At 36.7% G+C, this 21980-nt stretch overlaps 1 protein-coding gene across 1 annotated transcript; it reads left to right on the forward strand.

Annotated features, from left to right (window-relative positions):
• The first annotated feature begins 860 nt into the window (after positions 1-860).
• On the forward strand, positions 861-18784 carry LOC107679435 (thrombospondin-2-like). Its single transcript, XM_016475016.1, has 20 exons — positions 861-1164; positions 1546-1630; positions 3525-3718; positions 5590-5730; positions 5828-5921; positions 6602-6772; positions 9525-9701; positions 9885-10058; positions 10858-10985; positions 11234-11386; positions 12221-12439; positions 13497-13604; positions 13693-13852; positions 14089-14207; positions 14316-14550; positions 16108-16335; positions 16444-16715; positions 16802-16899; positions 16982-17121; positions 17637-18784. Exons 1-20 carry the CDS (start codon positions 940-942, stop codon positions 17642-17644), a joined length of 3129 nt encoding a protein of 1042 aa, XP_016330502.1. The 5' UTR covers positions 861-939; the 3' UTR covers positions 17645-18784.
• Positions 18785-21980: the final 3196 nt, after the last annotated feature.

Consider the following 21980-nt stretch of genomic DNA (forward strand, 5'->3'; position numbering starts at 1 on the left):
AACAGTTCTTTCCCCCTGAGAATATCTGAAGATCTATTTTACAATCCAACATTATGTAAAGAGTTCCTTATGAGACGCTTTGGTGTTTAGTTTTATGGAACACTGTTTGATTTTGACAGATGGATATTCAGCAGCATGAAATCAGATGTCTTATCTGTGTTTTGGTAAGATTCCTCCATATCTGCTCTAACGCTCATCTCTCCAACATCATAACAGAACATTCCACCTCCTGTGGGTTCTTCACAACTTACATAACCTGCTATCAAATAAGCAACGATTTTATTGAATACCACAGATTCTACATAACCTCAGCATTGTTTTAACTGAAGAAAATTTGTGATGTTTTTCTGAAAGAAAACACACACACAAATTACATGCATGATATAAACACCCTCAATTGTGCACTAATAAAAAGGTATGTATGTGTATATATATATATATATATATGAAAACAAGTGAAAATGTATGTCCATTACAAATTGATTTATGAAACTGCCATGTTAAAACATTGGATGCAAAGGTTAGGAGGTCTCTTGGGTGCACAAGAATGGACCAACATAAAGACACTGCAGAAATCGCCACAGAGATGACAGAGGAATTATCATGACAGAGGCATCCGTGTATAGAGAAATATTATGGGATTAGAGATTAATCTGAGGGAAATCCTGTCCATGTCACACTAACCGAGTTTTGAAACGCACACTTTCAGCTGTATGTGCATACCGCTTCATCCGCTTTGATCACATCCCTGCTGTGAGCCCCCCGGCCCTCCATCAGATCCTAAAGCAGGTCCAGAACAATGAGGGCTTTGTGTTTGTGGCCACCATACGACAAGACAAGGGCTCCAGGGGAACCCTGATTGGTCTGGAGGGTCCCAGTGGGAGCCGTCAGTTTGAGATTGTGTCCAATGGGCGCGCAAACACACTGGATCTGGTCTACATGGTTGAGGGATCTCAGAATGTGCTGTCCTTTGAGGATGTGGACTTGTCTGATTCACAGTGGAAGAACATTACGCTGTACGTTCATGGAGAGAACGCTAACCTTTACGTAGGATGTAGCCTCATTGACAGTGTGATCCTGGATGAGCCTTTCTATGAGCATCTTCAGCGGGAGGGCAGTCAGATGTTTGTGGCCAAGGGATCTATCCGGGAAAACCACTTCAGGGTAAGACCAGTTCTTCTCCATGAACATCATCTGTACTTCATTCCATGCTTATGGAATTCCTGCATAATGATTTTCTGTGCTGTGAAATAGGGAAGAACAATTATTTTTCAAGTGTCTGAAAGAGAAATTCTATACCGTTTTACAAATAGAATGGGAAAATTATATCTCTATCTATAATCAAATATAATATATATTATATGTATTATTTTATAATAAAAAATATTATTTTATTTTATTTCTTAGGAACCATGTCCTTGATTAATATGGACTATTGCTTAGATATGCTACACGTGGTAATTTAAATCTGATTGAAGAAAATTATCATAAATTTCCTAAATTTGACATTGTAATTGACTTGTTATAATCTCTGTCATTTTACAGGGCTTACTACAGAATGTGCAGTTCCTTTTTGACACACCTATAGAGAACATCCTGAGAAACAAAGGTTGTGAGATCGCCAAACCTGGTAAGAATTCATTCAGAACTAGAATAATTTTTTGTGTTAGACTGGCGCTTCAGGGGTCAGATTAGGCTCTTATAATGCATGGACTTCTGAATGTTCTAGGTTTCAGGAGCTCTATTGGATTCATTCTGTGCAGTTCATGATCAAATTTGTTTTAAGAGGGTTGGTATGTTTTCAGTTGGATTCAGTTTTCATTTTAAGCTTTTCTGGCTTTCACCTAAGTGGGTCACGAAATCTGCAGATCAGAGCTGTGGAAATTTCTGACCGTATTACATCATGTTTACGGGAAACGCTTGTGTTAGTGTGGTGGTATAAGGGTCGACCAGTTTGCACATGCCATAAAGAGGATAAAGATTGTCACATTAATATACATTGGCAGGGTGTTCATACTTCAAGAGAAGGTGGAAAAATGGAATAAGTACATACTCATAATTTTATACACACACTTGGTAAGATCATAGACTGGCTGGTTTGACTGACTGTTCCCTAAAGCATTGGTTTCCAGGGCTCAAAACTAAGGATGGCCCACTGGTCCAAAGAGAGTTTCGGACCAGTTTATGAAATAGTCACTTGCCCTTTGTGAGTGAGTGCTGCATTGCCATTGACAATCTTACTTTTTTTGTTCCTGTACATCTGTTTTTATACCTTGCAAACTGCTTCGGAAACATTTGGTTCTTTCTCCAAAAAAACAAGTAAAATTTAATGAACAATATAAATACATTTTTTTCTACCAAATACAAAAATAACATTTATTTTAAATGTATATTATAATGAAAACTATTTATTAAACGTAAAATTTGATATTTGATAAAAACCCTTGCTGGATTGCAGTTTAATGCAGAGAAGAGTATTGAGTCTATTGATCTGTAAATATACGTAAGAAGTAGTAAGAAGGAATAAGTAGCTTTAGACCATGACAAAACTAAGCTTTGTGTGAGATGTGCAGGTGTGACCATTTCTCTAGCGCTGCTGCCTCAGTTCCTTTTAATTATAATTGAATAAGTATGCATAGGATATGTGCAGTCAAAAAGACTTCCATTTCCATTGCCAGCACGGATACAAGCCAACTGCTGAACGTTAGGATGCCAGTGCAGAGGTCTCTATAAACTCTCTAGTGCCCCGGTTTAGGAGTGCCACGTATTGCTACATAAAAGCTAAACTGAACTGCACAAAAGCCTGCCTAGAAAGTCTCTGAAACAGACACACGCGTGCACACACACTAATTTTCCCAGCATTGACTGAAACCCCCAAGAGATTTCAACGAGTTCAACAGTCTCTAAAAACTGCTAACCCTGCATGAGTCTCAAAGGAACCTCTGGAGGTAACAACATGGCTCTTGATTTAGTGTCTCCTGTCCTCAATTAATCTGGAGGAAATTTACGCAAATGACCCCAAAATGGCTGCGGGTATCTAATGGGAGTTTTGGCATAATGGACAGCATTCCTCTGCTGTTGCGTATCCCCAACCCCACCACCTTCCTCCTTTTCCAAGACTTGCTTTGAAAAATCACTATCTTTCTTTAAATGCTACTTCTGGGTAGCTTCTGTGCATTTATTATACTTATGTCAGAAATGTAGTGAGAGAATGATATATTCAAATGTGTGGGGTGTGGAATATCCTACAAATCTGTTAAGTGTTCTGTAATCCATGCACCACTATAAAATCTCAAACATGGCTGCTGTATTTTGACTATTCATTGTAAATGCTCATGGGTACACCTTAATATTGTATTAATTCACATATACTATTTCCAATTAAAGTTTATTTACTTCCTCTTTATCTTTAGGGTCATTTCTTAAATTTGGTCATGTTATGAAGTTACACTTAAGTAATTATTACTATTTAATCAATTACATTTTTTGACACCGATCCTCTGCATTCTCTTCTCACTTAGAAGAAGTTAACGTGGTTAATGAGAGTACGGAGACTGTGTCTGTCGGTACGGCCATCTCCACCAACTTCATTGGGCAGAAGGAGAAAATGGCATCGGACGTGTGCGAACGTTCCTGTGAGGAAATCACCAACATGGTCCAGGAGCTCAAAGGTCTCCGTATTGTTGTGGGCAATCTCATCGATGGCTTGCAGAAAGTGGTAAATGTGTTTTACTTAGTTAATGTGTTTAGTTTGAAAGAGTACCTGAGAAACAGCACAAAATAAGAACTCTTTTCTCATGCAGTTGCAGTGAATAGGGGCTGAGGCTTTCAAGCAGTAAGAAAGTCAGTCTCATAAAAGTAGTCCATATGACTTGTATGCTATACTCCAAGACTTCTGAAGTCATACGATAGCTTTGTGTGAGAAAAACACCTTGAAGCCTCAATTCTCATTCATTGTAATTGCATGGAAAAGAGTGACCCTTAAATTTCTCCTTGTGTTCCACGAAAAACAGAAAATAAAGCGTTTTGAGCGTACATTAGAATCTAAAAGCGCTATTTAAACGCTTCAGTCATTCATTCAAAGTGATATGGAAAAACATGCGGGTGAATAAAGATGTTTGTTTTGTTGATCTGAAATGTACACGTTATTTCATAAAGCCCCATTGTTCAGGTTGGTGTCCAACCTGTGATTTGGTGAATTTTATTACAGATTAAACATCTGACTGTGCAAGCAAAAATTATTTTAGTCTAAACAGAACCATTGAAGGAAAACAGGGCTAAAGAGGCAGTGGAAAACGTGAAGATATGGGCTGGGGTTTTATGGTTTGTTTTAGAAGGAGATAGGAAGTGTGAATAGGAACCGAGTCATGTCTGGCAGTGTTTAAACAGCCCCTTTATCCTCCACTGGGAGCTTCCCAGCGATGAGGGAGTCTGGGCATAATCTCTGGGAAATCCAGCCACTGGATGCTGCGGGTCCCAGAGGCTCTTCCAGACCATGTGGTGTTCTGTTTCACAGCCTAACACTCATGACTGCTACCTATGCATTTTGATCTCACTCACACATGCACAAATTAATTCATCAGCACACTGAATGTGGTTGTGTTTTTTGTGTGTGTTGTTGTATGTACTTAGTGTGCTTCAGAAGTTAATAACCTTTTCCCCTTTTTTGCATTCCTCTTGTTAGATTTTTTCCCTTCCCTCAGCCTCTTGTTCTGTCTCTTTCCTCTTTCTCAACTCTTTACTCGTGGCCACAAATGCATGATTAGTTTGTGCTAACGCATCTCAAGACTGCAAAGTTCTAGTTTGAGTGTTCTTTTTTCATTTCTTTTTTTTTTTTAAAGAAAACAATATAAAAACAACTGGCAAAGATGAACAAAGTAGCAAAGATCTGAAAAGAGAATTTTTGCATTCAAACATTACAGAAGTGAAAAATAAGATGATTTGATGTTGCAAATGTCAACATTACAAGCACAAATCATAAGCATAAGACAAGTAAATTACATGTAGGTCAAAAGTTACCTGAGGACACTTTACTTCTGCATGGTGGTCAACCAGAAATGTCAATTGGGTTATATAGAAATAAATTACATTTTAAAATATATTGAAATTGAAAACAGTTATTATAAATTGTAGTATAATATTTCACAGTGTTACTGTTTTTACTCTATTTTTGATCAAATAAATGCAGACTTGGTGAGCATAAGAGACTCCTTTCAAAAACTTGCTTTTAAAATCTTACTGAACCCAAACTTTTGAACGGTAGTGTACATGGAAATCCTTAAGAAGCGCAAAGTTCTTCATCATTTCTCACAGGTTAACATTAGAGATCAACCAAAGCATGGCAATTTGATAGCAGAAAACGCAAAGCTATTTCCCAGGTCAAGAGGTCACAATGAGAAAATCATCCCAGTTTTCCTGGGGCAGAGCTTCCTGTAGGGTCAAGGACATAAATCCCCTGCTATATAGAAGCGTGTTCATTTCATATCAGTTTAACTCACCTCTATTTATCTACATGTGGAAGACACTGACAGAAGTATTGCCTCCTCTTGACCGTTCGTCTATCTGTCTTGCTGTGCGTCTGTCGGTTAGACTGAGGAGAACACCGTGATGAAGGAGGTGCTGGGGAACATGAAGAACATCAAAGACAAGCGCATGTGCTGGCAAGACGGACGTCTCTTTGAGGATAAGGAGGACTGGGTTGTGGACAGCTGCACTAAGTGTACCTGTCAGGTAGGAAGAACTGTGACGTATGATGAATGGAAGAGAAAGAGCGAATGACAGTCTGCTTTTGTTCTGACTCTTTATGCTGTCTGGCTTTATGTTGCAGGAATCAAAGATTGTATGCCATCAGATCACATGTCCTCCAGTATCCTGTGCCAGCCCAACTTTCCTGGATGGTGAATGCTGTCCAGTGTGTCTGCGTGAGTAACGATTCTGGCACATTGCTGATATTCACACTCTCATTTTCACATCATGTTTACAGGTTACACACACATTCAATTTAGAGATGCGCTGTCTGAAATAAAATAATTTTCTTCACTAATATCATTTGTGTGAATTGTATTTAAATGCCTGAATTTTACATCAAAGCCAACTTGGGATGAAAAAAAATTCAGTTAATTCAATTAAATTAATATTTCATAATATTGCTGTTTTGCTGTATTTTGATCAAATAAATGCAGGCTTGGTGAGCATAAGAGGCTTCTTTCAAAAACATTTTAAAAAATCTTACCAACCAAACTTTTGAACGGAAGCTTATACAGGCCAGCTTTGCAGAGGAACTTTTCTCTAATTTTTCTTTTCTTTAATGGTACAGAACTGTTATTGTTTTAAAACTGCCTGTGTTTGCCAACCACACATTTTTATTATCCCTGAGTAACAAGCATTACTGTATGTTCCCATGCTCTGAAGTGGGTTAAGAAAAATGATGTCATGTATAACTTAAGTGCCAAAACATCAGAGGCAAAGAACAATGTTGCCTTTGCTCTTCAAATATACTAGCAACAAGGAGCACCATGATGGGTGTGTTGGGGTTAGAACGAGGTGAATTGTGCCTGAAGTTACAAGTGCTAAATGTGCTTGTGCATTTATGTGTGTACAGCTAAAGATAGCGAGGATGGCTGGTCTCCTTGGTCTGAATGGACAGAGTGTACCGTCACATGTGGAACGGGCACCCAGCAAAGAGGCAGGTCATGTGATGCCACAAGTAACCCCTGCAGTGGCCCCTCCATCCAAACCCGCAGATGCAACTTGGGAAAATGCGACAGTCGTGGTGAGACAGCCAGTCTTTGTTTGCACACTTTCTTTGAACACCTGTTCTTTGGTCATGTAGAGGCATTTTGGACACAATTTTCCTGTCTGTTTTGTCCATAAAGTCTAAAACCTTGGAAGAAAACCACATAACAGCGGTTTGAGTGGTATTGGATTAAATCCTGTTGCTCGTGGCCTTAAGAAATGTGGTAGGCCACCCTATAACTGCAAGTGCACAGTTTGTTCTCTCACTGATTTGTTTCAGGAGGATCAGCGCATCAGAGATAATTGTAAAAGTAAAAGTAATGCAATCATCTGTAACGTCTCCACAGACCAGAGAGAAAGGGTTTGTGTTCTAAACTAAGAGAGATCTGAAATGCAGCTGTCACAATATCTAAACAGCTGTTAAAAATAATGGAAATGGAAGAAAAAGAATCAGTTCACCAAGACTCTGGTTCTCGGTTTTGTTTCAGCCAAAATCACTAAATCTTTATGGGAAAAAATACTTATTTTGGCTGCTGTTTTTGTTGTTTTGAATTGGTTATGAGGTTTTGAAGGAATAGTTCATCCAAAAATGAAAATTTGGTGATTTACTTATGTCGCTTCATACTTGTATGACTTTTTCATGAAAAATAAATGGAGAATGTACTGCTTGTGTAATCCCTCTCCCCCGGGTCCTTACCGCCACACCTCGTTCTTGTCCCGAGTGGGTCTCGAACCCCGGTCTCCGGCATGGGAGGCAGACGCACTAACAAGGAGGCTAAAGACTGGAGTGAGGTTTACCTGCACAGCACGTACTCGCTGGCCTCCGTTACACTTGCTCTTAATGCAATTACAATGAGTGAAGTCTGATGCTTTTAAGCTTCAAAATGATGCAAAAGCACAATAAAAGTGTCAGACAATGCTGAGTGGTGCAAAAAGCACATTTAGTTTTATCCGAAACAGATGAATGTGAATCTGGAAATGTAATATGTTGGTTGTTGAACATATCATGGCAGTTTGGAATTGAAATGAAATTCTGGAAAGGAACCGCATAAAAAAATAAGGCTTTATACACTGATAATCCGCACCTGTCATCAAAATAATATATAGGTACTTTTTTGGTGTTTGTATTATTGGACGTTTTCTGAAACCATACAATATCTTTGTATGAGGACTTCAAAACACATTGATTATAGTGCATCAATCATATGGATCACTTTTATTATTCTTGTTTTATGGTGCTTTTGTGTCCTTTATGAAGGTTGAAAGGTTCAGTCTCTACTTATTGTAATGACATGGAAAAGAGCAACCGGTACAATTTATAAAATTTTCACCTTACATGTTCTTCAAAAGAAATACATTCATATGAGTTTGGAACAACATAAGAAAATACTGAGTGAATTTTCATTTTTGGGTCAACCTTTAAAGTGGGACATATCAACCAAAAATCATCAACTATAATAACTGCAGAATTCCCTGCCAACCATTTGCATTGGCAGTAGGCTGAACGACACTCAAGCGGTAAGCAGTAATCCTTCTATGGCTAGTACCCACTTACCTAGATTTCATCAAATTAATTATTACTACTGATTCAGTGTTACATCACTCAGTTGATGTTCATCAGCCAAACTGTGATTTCAAGCCATTCCATTCCCTTGCAGAATGTGACATGATACTGACCTAATTTTGTGGGATTTGGATAAATCTGTAACAACATGGGTGTTTTCTTTCATCATCTGTTGTAAATATTTATGAAGCGTGTGCTAATAGATAAGCTCCTTTCCATCAGCGAAGGAACGAGCTGGTATTCATCGCTTATGCTCAGTGAGGTTTTAATGAGCGGCATATGGCTCTTTGTGGTGTACCAGTGCTAACTCTCGCTTATGGCGGACTCAGATGTTTTTTTTATAACTGACCAATGTTACCAGCTGGTATCTTGGACAGCAATGAACAAACTGGCCTTTGTTACAATTACCGCTCAACAATATCTATAAGTATTCAGACATTAAGATTTTTTAGATTTATATAAAAAGAATCACAGTCTCTCTCCTCCTAATGTTGTCAGTTAGTATATTCAGACCCATGTGGTTGTGGGAAAAGAATATAGCTGACAGTGTGTCAGGAGGCACACTTAATGCTCATTGTGTCACCACTGGCCTGAATACACCATCAAGTCTTTCCCATGCTGAATCCCAAAAGAGGATGAGGTGATTGGTCCAAAATTGTGGGCTAGGTGGTCATCGCTTCATCAAGTTTATTGGCAGTCCGTCCCCCCCCCCCGTGTCATTCCTGGACTTCATACCTCTGGACTTACTAATATAAATGAAAGATGTCATTGTTTGTGTGGGTTTGTTTGCTGCTTTAACGCTGCCTTCAATTCATGTCAGAATAATCGCATTTATGAGATGAGTGCACATAAACGCCTCCACAATTTTGTTTTAGCCCCAACTTTCCATTGGCAGTTTGGGTTCAGTCATATTTAAGTTTTACTTACCGGAAAACACAAAAAAGAAACATATATTATATATGAAATAATATATTCAAGCAAAGCTTTATGCATATCTATTATTTGTTCTTTGCTTTCCATTTTGTTGAATTAGGGGTAAACAAATGCCTTAACTTTGCCGTTAAAGTGTAAAAGAGAAGAGAGCATTATATACACTACCTTTAAAAAGTACATCATACTGTAGTTACAACTTCCAAACTCAAGAGCAGGATCTTCCACAAGGACTCAAAGGCAGCATATGCCATTGTTTTTGATGACCATGCCAGGTCTCTGCCTTTCATTATAGTCCGTCAAGATGGTGGTTGGAGTTTGTGGTCCCCCTGGTCGTCATGCTCTGTGATGTGTGGAGAGGGACAGATCACGCGAATTCGCCACTGTAACTCCCCCGTCCCTCAGCTGGGAGGAAAGGACTGTGAGGGCAGCGGGAGAGAGACGAAAAAATGTGAAGCCAAACCCTGTCCGAGTGAGTGCTGGGAGCCCCGGCTTCTTATTTATGTATTAAACTTAGTCTTGAGAAATTAAGCTAAGACTATTTTAGATCGATTTGCATAGTGTGATCTTGGAATACAACAGTTTACATGGATAATTTGTCTCCGTAAACTCAGTTTTATATTCAAATTTTAACTGTACTCTCTTCTTCTTATAGTTGATGGAGCCTGGGGCCCATGGTCTCCTTGGGCAATCTGCTCCGCTACCTGTGGGGGAGGAACAAGGACACGAACACATGTGTGTAACAGCCCTCGTCCACAGTATGGCGGCAAGAAATGCCCAGGAGAGTCCAAGGACAATGATTCCTGCAACAAACAGGACTGCCCTGTTGGTATGTTACCTTCCAATATTTTAATTTATTTCTCACCCCACACATATTCTCTCTCATTGACTGTGTTCGGCTATATATCTATGGGACCATATTGTGGATGCCCCTGCCCTCTTGTCCCCATTGCTGAGCCATTACAATAAAGCGGAAAGCTGAATTAGCATCAGTACATTTTTTTTAAGAAATTAATACTTTTATTCGGCAAGGAAGTATTAAATTAAGCAAAAGTAATTATAAAGACATCTATAATGTTACAAAAGGTTTCTATTTCAAAATAAATTTAGATCTTTCTATTCATCAAAAAAAGAAAATTCTGAAAAAAAAAACGGTATCACAAAACTATCAAGCAGCACAACAACACTGATAGTAATAAGAAATGTTTCTTGAGCAACAAATCAGCATATTAGAATGATTTCTGAAAGATCGTGTGACACTGAAGACTGGAGTAATGGCTGTTGAAATTCAGCTTTGCCATTGCAGAAATAAATTACATTTTAAATATTTAGAAAATATAGAAAATATTTATTTTAAATTGTAATAATATTTCACAATATAACTGTTTTTACTGCATTTTTTATCAAATAAATGCAGCCTTAGTTAGCATAAGAGACTTCTTTGAAAAACCTTTGAACGGTTGCATACATGTGAAATTCATCTTATCAGTGGGTTCTGTTATTTAAAGACCTCTATAGACTGACACATCATGCATAATGTCTCTAGTTTCATCTTGAGATTCATGAAATGCATATCAATTTCATGAGTAAACTTAAAGCCTCTCCCTTTTTATTCCCTGCTTCTTTAGATGGTTGTCTATCTAACCCGTGCTTCGGGGGTGTTGACTGCACCAGCTCCCCTGATGGCTCGTGGGAGTGCGGGCCCTGCCCTGTCGGTTTCCGTGGCAATGGAACATTCTGTGAGGATGTGAATGAGGTACAAAGGGAAAAGAGCTGGAGCTGGGAAAAGTATAATGTAGTTAGGGCTGTGTGACAAGCAATTGTTATACTGCATTACTCACAATTCAACACAGAAAGTATAGCCAAACAAAAATGTTTCTCCAGCCCTTGCTCTATAGGTACACTGATTTGAACCCAACAAATCCCAATAAATGTGAACATTATTGAAAAATGCTTTTTAAAACATGTTTCCTAACATTCCTGTTTGCTTCTCCTGTCCTATAGTGTGACATGGTGCCTGATCTTTGTTTTAAAAACGGTGAATCCCAGCGCTGTGTCAACACAGACCCAGGATTCCACTGCTTGCCTTGCCCTCCTCGATACAAAGGCAATCAGCCCTTTGGAATGGGAGTGGAGGCTGCCAAGCTAAATAAACAGGTTAGTTATGCAGTCTATGGACAGATTGGATCAATTATTGCACAAGTATATAAATGTGTCATTACCCTGGATGAAAACTGGAAAGCGCATGATATATTCTGTTTGTTTTCTGAGTATTTTATGTTAAATAATGCATACTTTACTATTATTTTGGAATCGATTGTTTTATGTACAACTGTCACTTCATGCTTGCTTAGCTTGTCAGTCAGGTGGTCTCTTCTGGTCTAATTGTACAATTCTTTCCCAGAAATGACTGTGGACCCGGCATTATGTTGTTTGTATGTATGCTAAAGATTAGATGTCAAACTTTTGCACAAGTTTCTCTAGAGTGATAGTCCGATTAGAAAGTGTGTTCTCAGACATTTTAGACAAAGCATGTCTTCTAAATGAAAAAAATCTTTCGGGCCCATAATGGTGGCCAAGCATATGAATCTTGCTCTAATTCTTCCATTCCTCACGGATGAATACATTTTGCAGATTTCTTGGAAAGCTGACTCATTTGCTTTTTTTGTCCAAATGTTTCATAACGTCCACAACTAATAGGCTTGTCACCAACCTCCAGCTTGCATTGCTTTGATCCAGCGCCCAAGAGTAGTAAATTGACAAAGGGCTGAAAGGAATTGTCTCAGATTTTATAGCTGCGCTCCAATCGCTTTTTAAATAAGCTGCCCGGTTGTGCACAGCTGAAACCAACAAAATAGTAGGAAATTATCAATAGAAAGTCTTTTAAGAGCCTCACAACATAATTCCCAGTTGTCTCCCCAGGGTATGAACCAGTGCTTTCACCATAATTGGACTGCTATTGAGCGTTGCTGAAGTCGGTTTATTTTTCAGGAGTGTGAGCAAGAAAACCCCTGCAAAGACAAGACTCACAACTGCCACAGGTCTGCTGAATGTATCTTCCTTGGCCACTTTAGTGACCCCATGTTTAAATGCGAGTGTAAGATCGGCTATGCTGGGGACGGCCTCATCTGCGGCGAGGACTCTGACCTTGATGGCTGGCCCAATCAGAACCTGGTGTGTGGAGCCAACCAGTCCTATCACTGTAAAAAGGTAATAGAGTTATTGTCTTTTCTGGCTACAAGACATACCCCCGGTTTCACAGACAAGGCTTAAGCTAGTCCCAGACTAAAATGCATGTTTGAGCTGTCTCAACTGAAAATATCTTGCTCTGGCATATCTTAAAATATGTCAGTGTCATTGTTCTGTGTCAAGATGCACACCTGTAATGTTTTCTTCTAAGGCATTTTTGTAAAAGTTGCTTAAATATCTTAATTTAACTAAGGCCTAGTCCTGGCTTAAGCTAAGCCACGTTTGTGAATTTTTGTTTGTATAATTTTTTATAACTGTGACTTAATTGACTAAAAATTTAACCAATTAATCGCAAAGGTTTCTGAAAATAATTGCAATAATTGAAAGAAGTCTCTTATGCTCACCAATGCTGCATTTATTCCATTCTATTCATTTATATTCCAAAATATAATAAAAACAGAAATATGCTGGAAATATTATTACACTTTAGAATAACTTTTTTTCTATTTTAATATACTTTAAAATATACATTTTCCTGTGATGCAAAGCTGAATTTTCAGCATCATTACTCCAGACTTCAGTGTCACATGATCCTTCAGAAATCATTCTAATATGCTGATTTGGTGCTCAACAAACATTTCTTATTATTATTAGTGTTGAAAAGGTTGTGTTACTTAATGTTTTTTGTTTAGACCATATTGCATTTATTTTCAGGATTCTTTAATGAATAGAAAGTTCAGCATTTATTTGAAATAGAAATCATTATAAATGTCTTTACTGTCACTTTTGATCAATTTAATGCTCCCTTGCTGAACAAAAGTATTAATTTATTTTAAAAAATCATACTTATTGCAAACTTTGAACTTCAGTGTATAATTACACATTGAATCCCCAAGTTAATTAATATAGAAGAAGAATATTTTAAATAGTCTACTGGCTTAATTCATAGACAAAAGAAAAAAAGATGCTACATCAGTTGCATTCATTTTAACACATTAAAGAGTCCACATTTAATTTTAAATGTATGTGTTAATTTTCCCAACTAAGGAAAATAATTTTTTTTATTATTCCTGTGCAGGACAATTGTCCCAACCTTCCAAACTCAGGCCAAGAGGACTTTGATAAAGATGGTCAAGGAGACGCCTGTGACAAAGACGACGATAATGATGGAATAATGGATGATGGGGTAGGCAGACTTCTTGATTAGATTGTTAAAAATCAGCCATGTTTTGTTTTTATTTAAACTAAGCTTGTTTTTTTCTCCTGTGTCCCAGGACAACTGTCCTCTACTGTACAATCCCAGGCAGTTTGACTACGATAAAGATCTTGTCGGTGATCGTTGTGATAACTGTCCATATGAGCACAACCCCACTCAGATCGACACAGACGGTAATGGCGAGGGAGATGCCTGCTCTGTGGACATTGATGGAGATGGTGAGAAACTACCACATGCATTCCCACAATTACTAAGTCAACTTGTTTATACACTCAACAAGCTTGGGATTCTGTCATGGTTAGACCCAGGCTGGGTTTAAACCCAAGTGCTTTTTTTAATGTAAACTAAAAGCAATGCAAATGCCTCACCACAGTCAGTTGCAAATTTTTGTATTTCCAGATGGTTAACAGGTCCATTCAGCTCAGTGTAATGCTATTGCTTGCTTGTGTTGCAGAGGTTCTGAATGAGCATGATAACTGCCCTTACATGTACAATACTGACCAGAAGGACACAGACATGGATGGAGTGGGTGACCAGTGTGATAACTGTCCTCTGCTGCACAACCCTGACCAGGTACAACAGGCTCAACTCTTTCCAGTAAACACACACTCAAAAACACAAATGTACACTAGGAGGAATGTTTTGCAGTAGTTTAACAAAGTAATTTGTATGCTTCAACAGACTGACTCAGATAATGACCGAGTTGGTGACGAGTGCGACAACAATCAGGACATTGATGAGGACGGCCACCAGAACAGCCTGGATAACTGTCCCTACATTGCCAATGCCAACCAGGCCGACCATGACAAAGATGGGAAAGGAGATGCTTGCGATTTTGATGACGATAATGATGGAATCCCTGATGACAAGGACAACTGCAGACTGGTGCCCAACAAAGATCAACTAGACTCTGATGGTGAGTGAATCTATTGCTTAAAATAACTAGTGTTTGTCTGCATTTCTACTGACTGTGAAAAGAAAAGTTAACACATGGATGCACACGCAATAACAGTTATAGAAATGCGTGTAGAAATGCAACAGTGGCAGTAATTTGTCATTTTTTGCTCAAAGACGGCCAGCTTTACAAAACTTTAAAGGAGCCAGTCATCTTTAATATGTTCATTTTTATCCAAGTTTTTTTTTTGGCCACATTGTTCCCCTTTGCATCCTTTGAGATTCAGACATATTTACAACTGGAAAACTTCCTTTAGTGTAGCCAGGGTCAAGGAAAATGATGTCACACTCTCACAGCTTGCATGTGGTTTCTGAAGGGTGCATGTGGTTTACCCCAATGTGCTGCATTTTGTTAAGACTACCTTATTTTTTGTGTTGGTGGGAAAATGGAAACAGGTTACAGTTGGAGGTCGAAGTTTTCAGGTGCTAGCATATTTCTCACACCTCAGTATATTTGTTTATTTGATAGTGTCAAGATGGTTCCAAAGCGAGAAAGTCAACTACTGTAAAAACAGACACATTAGGCAAAGAGATGGCAGCCTACTTGACTTTTCCCTCTTATTTGAGTGCTAAAGTCTGGATTTAATAGATTTCACATTTGAAGCCAGTCATATGTTAATGTATATGACATGAAACGTCAGCTGAGATTGCTTTGTGCTTAAAGAAGAGAGCTGGGATACCTGATGAAACTTTCTACTTCTTTTTGATACAATATTTCTCCTTTTGGTGTAGTGCTGACAATTTTATTACCCACAATACCCAAAAATATAGTACAATATAATACATTTTAGCTCATTTATATTAATGTTTAAATTAATTAAAAATAAATATGAAAATAATAAATGTAATAATAAATATTATTAAAAATTGTTATTGAAATAAAAACAATAATAATTATTAACAAATAAATAAATAATAAATTATATTACATATAATAGTTTATACTATAGTATAATATAAAATAATATAAAACATTTTAGTTCATTTATACTAATATTCAAATTATTAAAAAATTTAAATTGATAATAAATATTCTAATAAATAATTATAATAAAACCAGTAATAATTATTAACCAATAAATATATAATATAATAAATATTATTATAATATTAATATAATTAATATTAATATAAATATTATTATATAGTAATATAATATAATATAATCACACTCTAAATTGTGGGTAGGACTATAATAATAATAATAATAATAATAATTAAATTTTTAATGACTGTTGCATCACATTTTTTAGAATATGTATTATTCATTTACATTTTTATAAATCTAAATATTAATATAAATGAAGCATTATTATATCATATTGTATTATTGTATTTTATTCATTTTTATTATTTATTATTTAAAAAGTTAATTTATAATAATAATAATGGCTATTAATTACTATTAATGACTAATAATAATAATAATGTGCATATGTTTTTGGTTGTTAAAAAGTGAGGATGGCAGATTTAACCATTTTAACGGATCAATGATGAACTAATCTAACTTTTTCCACAGGGGATGGAAGAGGCGATATCTGCAAAGATGATTTTGACAATGACAACATTCCAGACACTTTGGATGTGTGCCCTGAGAACGACGCCATCAGTAACACTGACTTCCGGAAGTTTCAGATGGTGCATTTGGACCCCAAAGGAACTACACAAATTGATCCCAACTGGGTGGTCAGACATCAGGGCAAAGAGTTGGTTCAGACTGCCAATTCTGACCCTGGTATTGCTGTGGGTGAGTATGTGAGCTGCCAGGGTAGCCCGTCTGGTCATGATTTTTACTTCTATTTTTACTTTGTCACTGAGTAAATGAGACCTCAACGTTTTAATAATCACTCTTCAGGTTTCGATGAGTTCAACGCTGTGGATTTCAGTGGCACTTTCTACGTCAACACTGACAGAGATGACGATTATGCTGGATTTGTGTTTGGCTATCAGTCCAGCAGTCGATTTTATGTGGTAATGTGGAAGCAGATAACTCAGACGTACTGGGAAGTTAATCCTTCAAAAGCCTTTGGCATCTCTGGAGTTTCTCTGAAAGTGGTCAACTCTACCACGGGCACAGGGGAGCACCTGCGTAATGCCCTGTGGCACACTGGTGACACTCCTGGACAGGTGAGGCTGACCGCTCAGCAAATACGACATCTGTTAGCGTTCAAGAGAAGCTTTGCTCAAACTAATTGCTGCATGTGGTCTGGCAGGTCCGCACTCTGTGGCACGATCCTAAGAATATCGGCTGGAAGGATTACACTGCGTACAGGTGGCATCTCATCCACAGACCCAAGACAGGATTCATCAGGTGATTAACAGGAAGGCCTTTAACTGCCACGGGAATCTTATAAAGTGTGTAGAGTTAACAGGTCTATATTCCTTTTCTCCAGAGTGGTGGTTTATGAGGGGAAACAGATCATGGCAGACTCGGGGCCGGTTTATGATAAAACCTTTGCAGGAGGGAGATTAGGACTGTTCGTGTTTTCCCAAGAACTGGTTTACTTCTCTGATCTCAAGTACGAGTGTCGAGGTGAGTAGTTTGTCATAACAGAATGTGTCCGTTTATTTAAATTAACCCACTATTTTCAGTGTAAACACATTTTAGTTCATTTATATTCATATTCAAATTAATTAAAAAGTAAAATGTTAAAATAAAATAATTATATTAATAAAATAATTATTAAAATAAAAACATTAATAATTATAAGAATAATATATAATATAATTAATGTTTTAATAAATATTTTTAAATATGTGTTATTCGTTTAACTTTTTAATAAATTTAAATATTAATATAAATGAAGTAAAATATTATATTATATTGTATTGTATGCGTACAGCTGATTGTTAGTGAACATTTTGAGATTACTTATTTAGTAGAGATGGGAATTGATTTTATTTTTATTATTGATTTATTTAAAGACATTTTTAATGTTATAATTATTAGTATTATGTTATGTGTTAAAATATTGTATAGCTTAACAGAAAAGAAAAGCCAAGCCAAAACTTTCACTTTTTACAAGAAACTTTTTTTCTGCTTTTCAGATAACTGAGAAAGAGAAGAAATGACTCCCTTGAAAGACTATAGCACAACAACACATTTTCACACTCTCTGACAAAACACAAAAGACTTTGGTGGACTACAAAAATAAAACAGGCTCCAAACCTCCTCCTGAGGAGAAAGACTTAACTTAAATTACAAGCACATTTAATCAATGTTTTTGTGTCCGTGAGTCAGTATTTGTTAGCCAAAGTTATTTGTAATGTTAATTGAACATTACATATGTGGTATTTCTTTACAAAATGAAGGAAAAACAATCACAAAACTTCATCCTCTGGCATTTTTATCACCAACTGCTTTACTTGCACAAGATTGTTTTACTTGCTGTGTATTGTTACAATGTGCAGAATTTTTTCTCCTTTGGATTTGTTGTTGTAATGGAGACATCTTTTTCTACAACCCTTAATTCTAACAGGGGCTTTGGGTTTGATCAGCATATATTTTTTAGAGACCTTTGAGATGAAGATGTTTATATTAAGACTGTATCATAATTACTTGTGTAAAGTATTTATATGGCTCTTGCAATTCAGTATCAAATTGTCTTTTTTTTTGCAATGCTTTCAGAACCTAGACGTTGTAAATACTAATTTATTTGCTTACACTGACAAAATTTGACTATTGCAGAAATAAAGATTAAAAAAGTACATTTTTATTGCTGCACTTCCAGACATCCATAATGCAATTTCATGTCTATGTAATTTTTTTAATGTTTTTCAAATGTGAGAATGAGTTTTTGTCCTGTGATGCCACACTGCATGTGTTACATTTAACACAAATTTGCTGGTCTTGAACCACTTTTTCCTTTAGTTTCTTATGTTTTGTCTGTTTACTAAAGAAACTGTCATGGAGAACACAATACGTAATAGGACAAACAGTTCTGTTTGTATCAGAGAAACAGAGACTCTCATACATAAGAGATTGTCATTCATCGTCCAGATCTTTTAAACCTGAACATTCATCTGTTTTGTCTTTCTTTTGCTTGTTAAATGTTTTTATTTTCATAACCATTTTTTATATTTTGTAAAAAGTGCAATGCCTTTGATTTTTATGCCACATCCCCAGAAAACCTTGTAACGTTTTCTAATATTGTTATTCTCGCAGTTGTCACAGGTTTTTTCTTTAATAAAAGGTTTAGACACAGTTTTTCATTTGGACTGGTGTTTTGGAGTAGTTCCAAATACTATAATGGGATGTATGATCGCTTTTAAAGATGTCTATCAGATCATTTATGTGGCTGCCACAAACCCTGCATCATGTCTTTCCTTAATCGCTAAACAACTATTTTAACTGTTCATGCACAAATAGGCCTAAAAGTACTGGAACATGGGCCTATATTCACTTATCTCCAAAGTTCACTTGAATATAGATCAGTACATGTGATTTTATGCCTTGGTAAAGCATGTACAGCCATTAGTTCAATGATGACATGAATATTATCTCTTTAACAAGTATTTTGCATAAAAATAGTGCCACATGGATGACATACAGTATTTTTGTAGGCCAAAACCCAGAAACGACTTAGCATTTTAGCACTTCCGATTCCATCTTCCTGAAGTAAGTGGGTTTTTTTAATTGAAATAAGGTCTGTGGTTAACACAACTCAGTCTTCACGTTTTAATCTGCAACATAAAATATATTAGTAATACCCCACTGTGATTTTTTTTTAAAGCTTTCAACTGTCTTGAAAAAGGTGGTTGCTACCAAGCGGCTAAATGTTCTACAGAGACTGTCGGGGACATTAAACATCATCACACCCAACAGGAAAACTCATCGTACTAGTCAACTCTTACAGCTTCACTGTGTTTATAATCACTATCTTGCTAACTCAAACTTTCAGGTAAAGTATTTTATAAAGTATTTTATAAAAGAGCTGTCTGAAGCTAAGTGATGGTGACGTTCAAGTCATGCAACAGTAATGAAGTTCATTTATAGCCTACATTTCCCTTTTTACGCGAATGACTTTAGACTTTAAAATTAATAAAAATGTTGTGTTCATTTGTGAAGGTGAGCAAGATCAAGAATATCAAAATCCTATTAGTACAGAAATGGCCAAAACAGGGCCCATGATGGCATTTGATTTGGCCTGGAGGGAAAAATATGAAAAAAGAAATGCCATGTTCATTTCTAATTTCTAATTTTGTTTTAATATTTTTGTTTTATTTTTGCACTAAAATGTAAAAAACAATGTTTATTTTATACATTTTTTAAATGTTTATTTAATACATTTTAATATAATATGCTTTGACATTAACCAACATTTGCTTTTGGCCCATGGCCCTCAATCGAGTTTCAGTTTTGGCTCTTTGTATTAGTACTAGTAGTACTGTACATTTAAATACTGTGCATATTTACACACAATAATACACAATTAAACACTGACTGTTGCATCAACAATATGATGATATTCTAGCAATGATTTCCCACATTCGCTGTTTTTTTTTTTTAAACCAACAAGGTTTTAAGTGGCAGTAGGGGGTGACTAACGGAAAGCATTTGAAATCACATTTGATGCCAAAATATTCCAGTGATACCCAAAGACTACAAATAAAGAGCACTGTTGTGCAAACATCCCACAATAGCATATGAGAACCTTGTTGAAAAAGTTTAATTTGCAATGAAATGACAAAAGCCAGGCATTATCCAGCTACATCCTTTCCCATGGATTACACTGTAGTTGCATGTGCTAGGCATTTGTAAACCTCATCACAAATTTTGAACCCTTCTGCTTACATTTTAAAGGTTCCATGTCTTTTGTGATCTCCTGCAGACACACTTTTGAAGTCTGCTTCAAAACACAAACTGACATTTGGGACTTGCAGCTGCTTTAGTGTTGAAGCCAAGATACTATTGATATGTTGTAAATGCGGTTAGGCCAAAGAGACATAAATATGCACAGTTTAACAAGCCAGCAACTGGCTTTAAGAGATAAACAAGATAAAAGACTACTTTCATTTTCAACTACTGCTGTTAAAACCAATTGAAGAGGCATCAGGCCAGGATCTTTAATTACACCAGTCCTCAAAAGTAAAAGTCTTTAACAGTACCTGGGTTCCCTCATGGACCTTAAGTGAGACCAGGTTCTTTTCCAGAAACAACTGTTCTTTTACAAAACAGCTTCCAACATATGGTAGAAATTAAGGGTTGCATTTTAAATCTTCCTCTTGCACTCATTTCACACGTTCAGTTAATCCTAATTCTCATTCAGTTTGCAGCCTTGTTAATGTGTTTAGCACTACAGTAAAATGCATTGGATAGAAAACCTGCACCATATGTTGCTTTCTATGAGCAATAATCCACAGGTGGGCCTCATTTGCTAAACATTAAGGTAAATTCTTCTTTAACTGGACCTGACTGTGAATTTTCGCAGTGACTGACGTTAAGTTAGCAAGTGCTGTCAACCAAATAGTATAAATGTTAACAAGTGTGGCCGAGCATCACAGGCAACCATAACTTGTCAGAGCCAGTTTTCCATGGAAACAGAAACAATGAAATGATTACAAGTTTCTGCAAGAGAACAGATGAAGCCAGATGAAGATAAAATTCATATCATATTATTTTATTTAGTACTGTCCTTCAGAAGCTACAGAAGATACATGTTTCTGAGAAGACAAAAGTACAATTTACCCTAGTAAAACAATTGATTTGTTTGTGTACCATGTTTGGCAAATAGCCAAGTAAGCAGGATAATTATCACAATTATTGCTAAATAAACCCCAGCAGGATGAGCTGGACATCGGCACAGAGCTGAATTGTCCCTTACATGCTTTATATAGGCTGTCATTTGCATACAAAGATGTGATGGATGGTAACTTGTGTCTGACAGCCAGTTATAGCTGATTAATTTTTCACAGGCAATGTCTTATTGGCTCTGGATCTGTTTTGTAAGCCTGCACTCTCTCTAGTATGGCTGTCAATAAATACAGCTGTCAGATGATATATTCACCCCTTCAGCGCATGTCTGCATTGTGATGTAGGACTGAAAAGTTAAGATATAGGTCTGTGCCGATTTGCAGAAGAAAAAAAAACTACATTGTGCTACCATTGAAATATATATATTTTTTCCTTAAACCATAGAAACCGTCTTGATATGATGCAAGTCAAGTTCTTCGGTATGTCTTTACAGAAAAAGAGCGTTTTAATGGCTGAAAGGGCATTAAATTATGACTTACAACAGGATGGGTAAATATTGTGTCTATGCTTGACATTGCTGGTTGAGTTTCAGTTTACCGTCAGAAATATTTGCTTGTCTGGTTGCAGGGTTCTGAGAGCTGCTCAAACAGCACAGGTCAGAGTGGCAAGGGTGTTTCTAGTGTTCTGGAGAATCACAT

The sequence above is a fragment of the Sinocyclocheilus anshuiensis genome, unplaced genomic scaffold (genome assembly GCF_001515605.1).
Source record: "Sinocyclocheilus anshuiensis isolate Anshui unplaced genomic scaffold, SAMN03320099.WGS_v1.1 scaffold413, whole genome shotgun sequence".
In the NCBI taxonomy this organism is placed as follows: Eukaryota; Metazoa; Chordata; class Actinopteri; order Cypriniformes; family Cyprinidae; genus Sinocyclocheilus; species Sinocyclocheilus anshuiensis.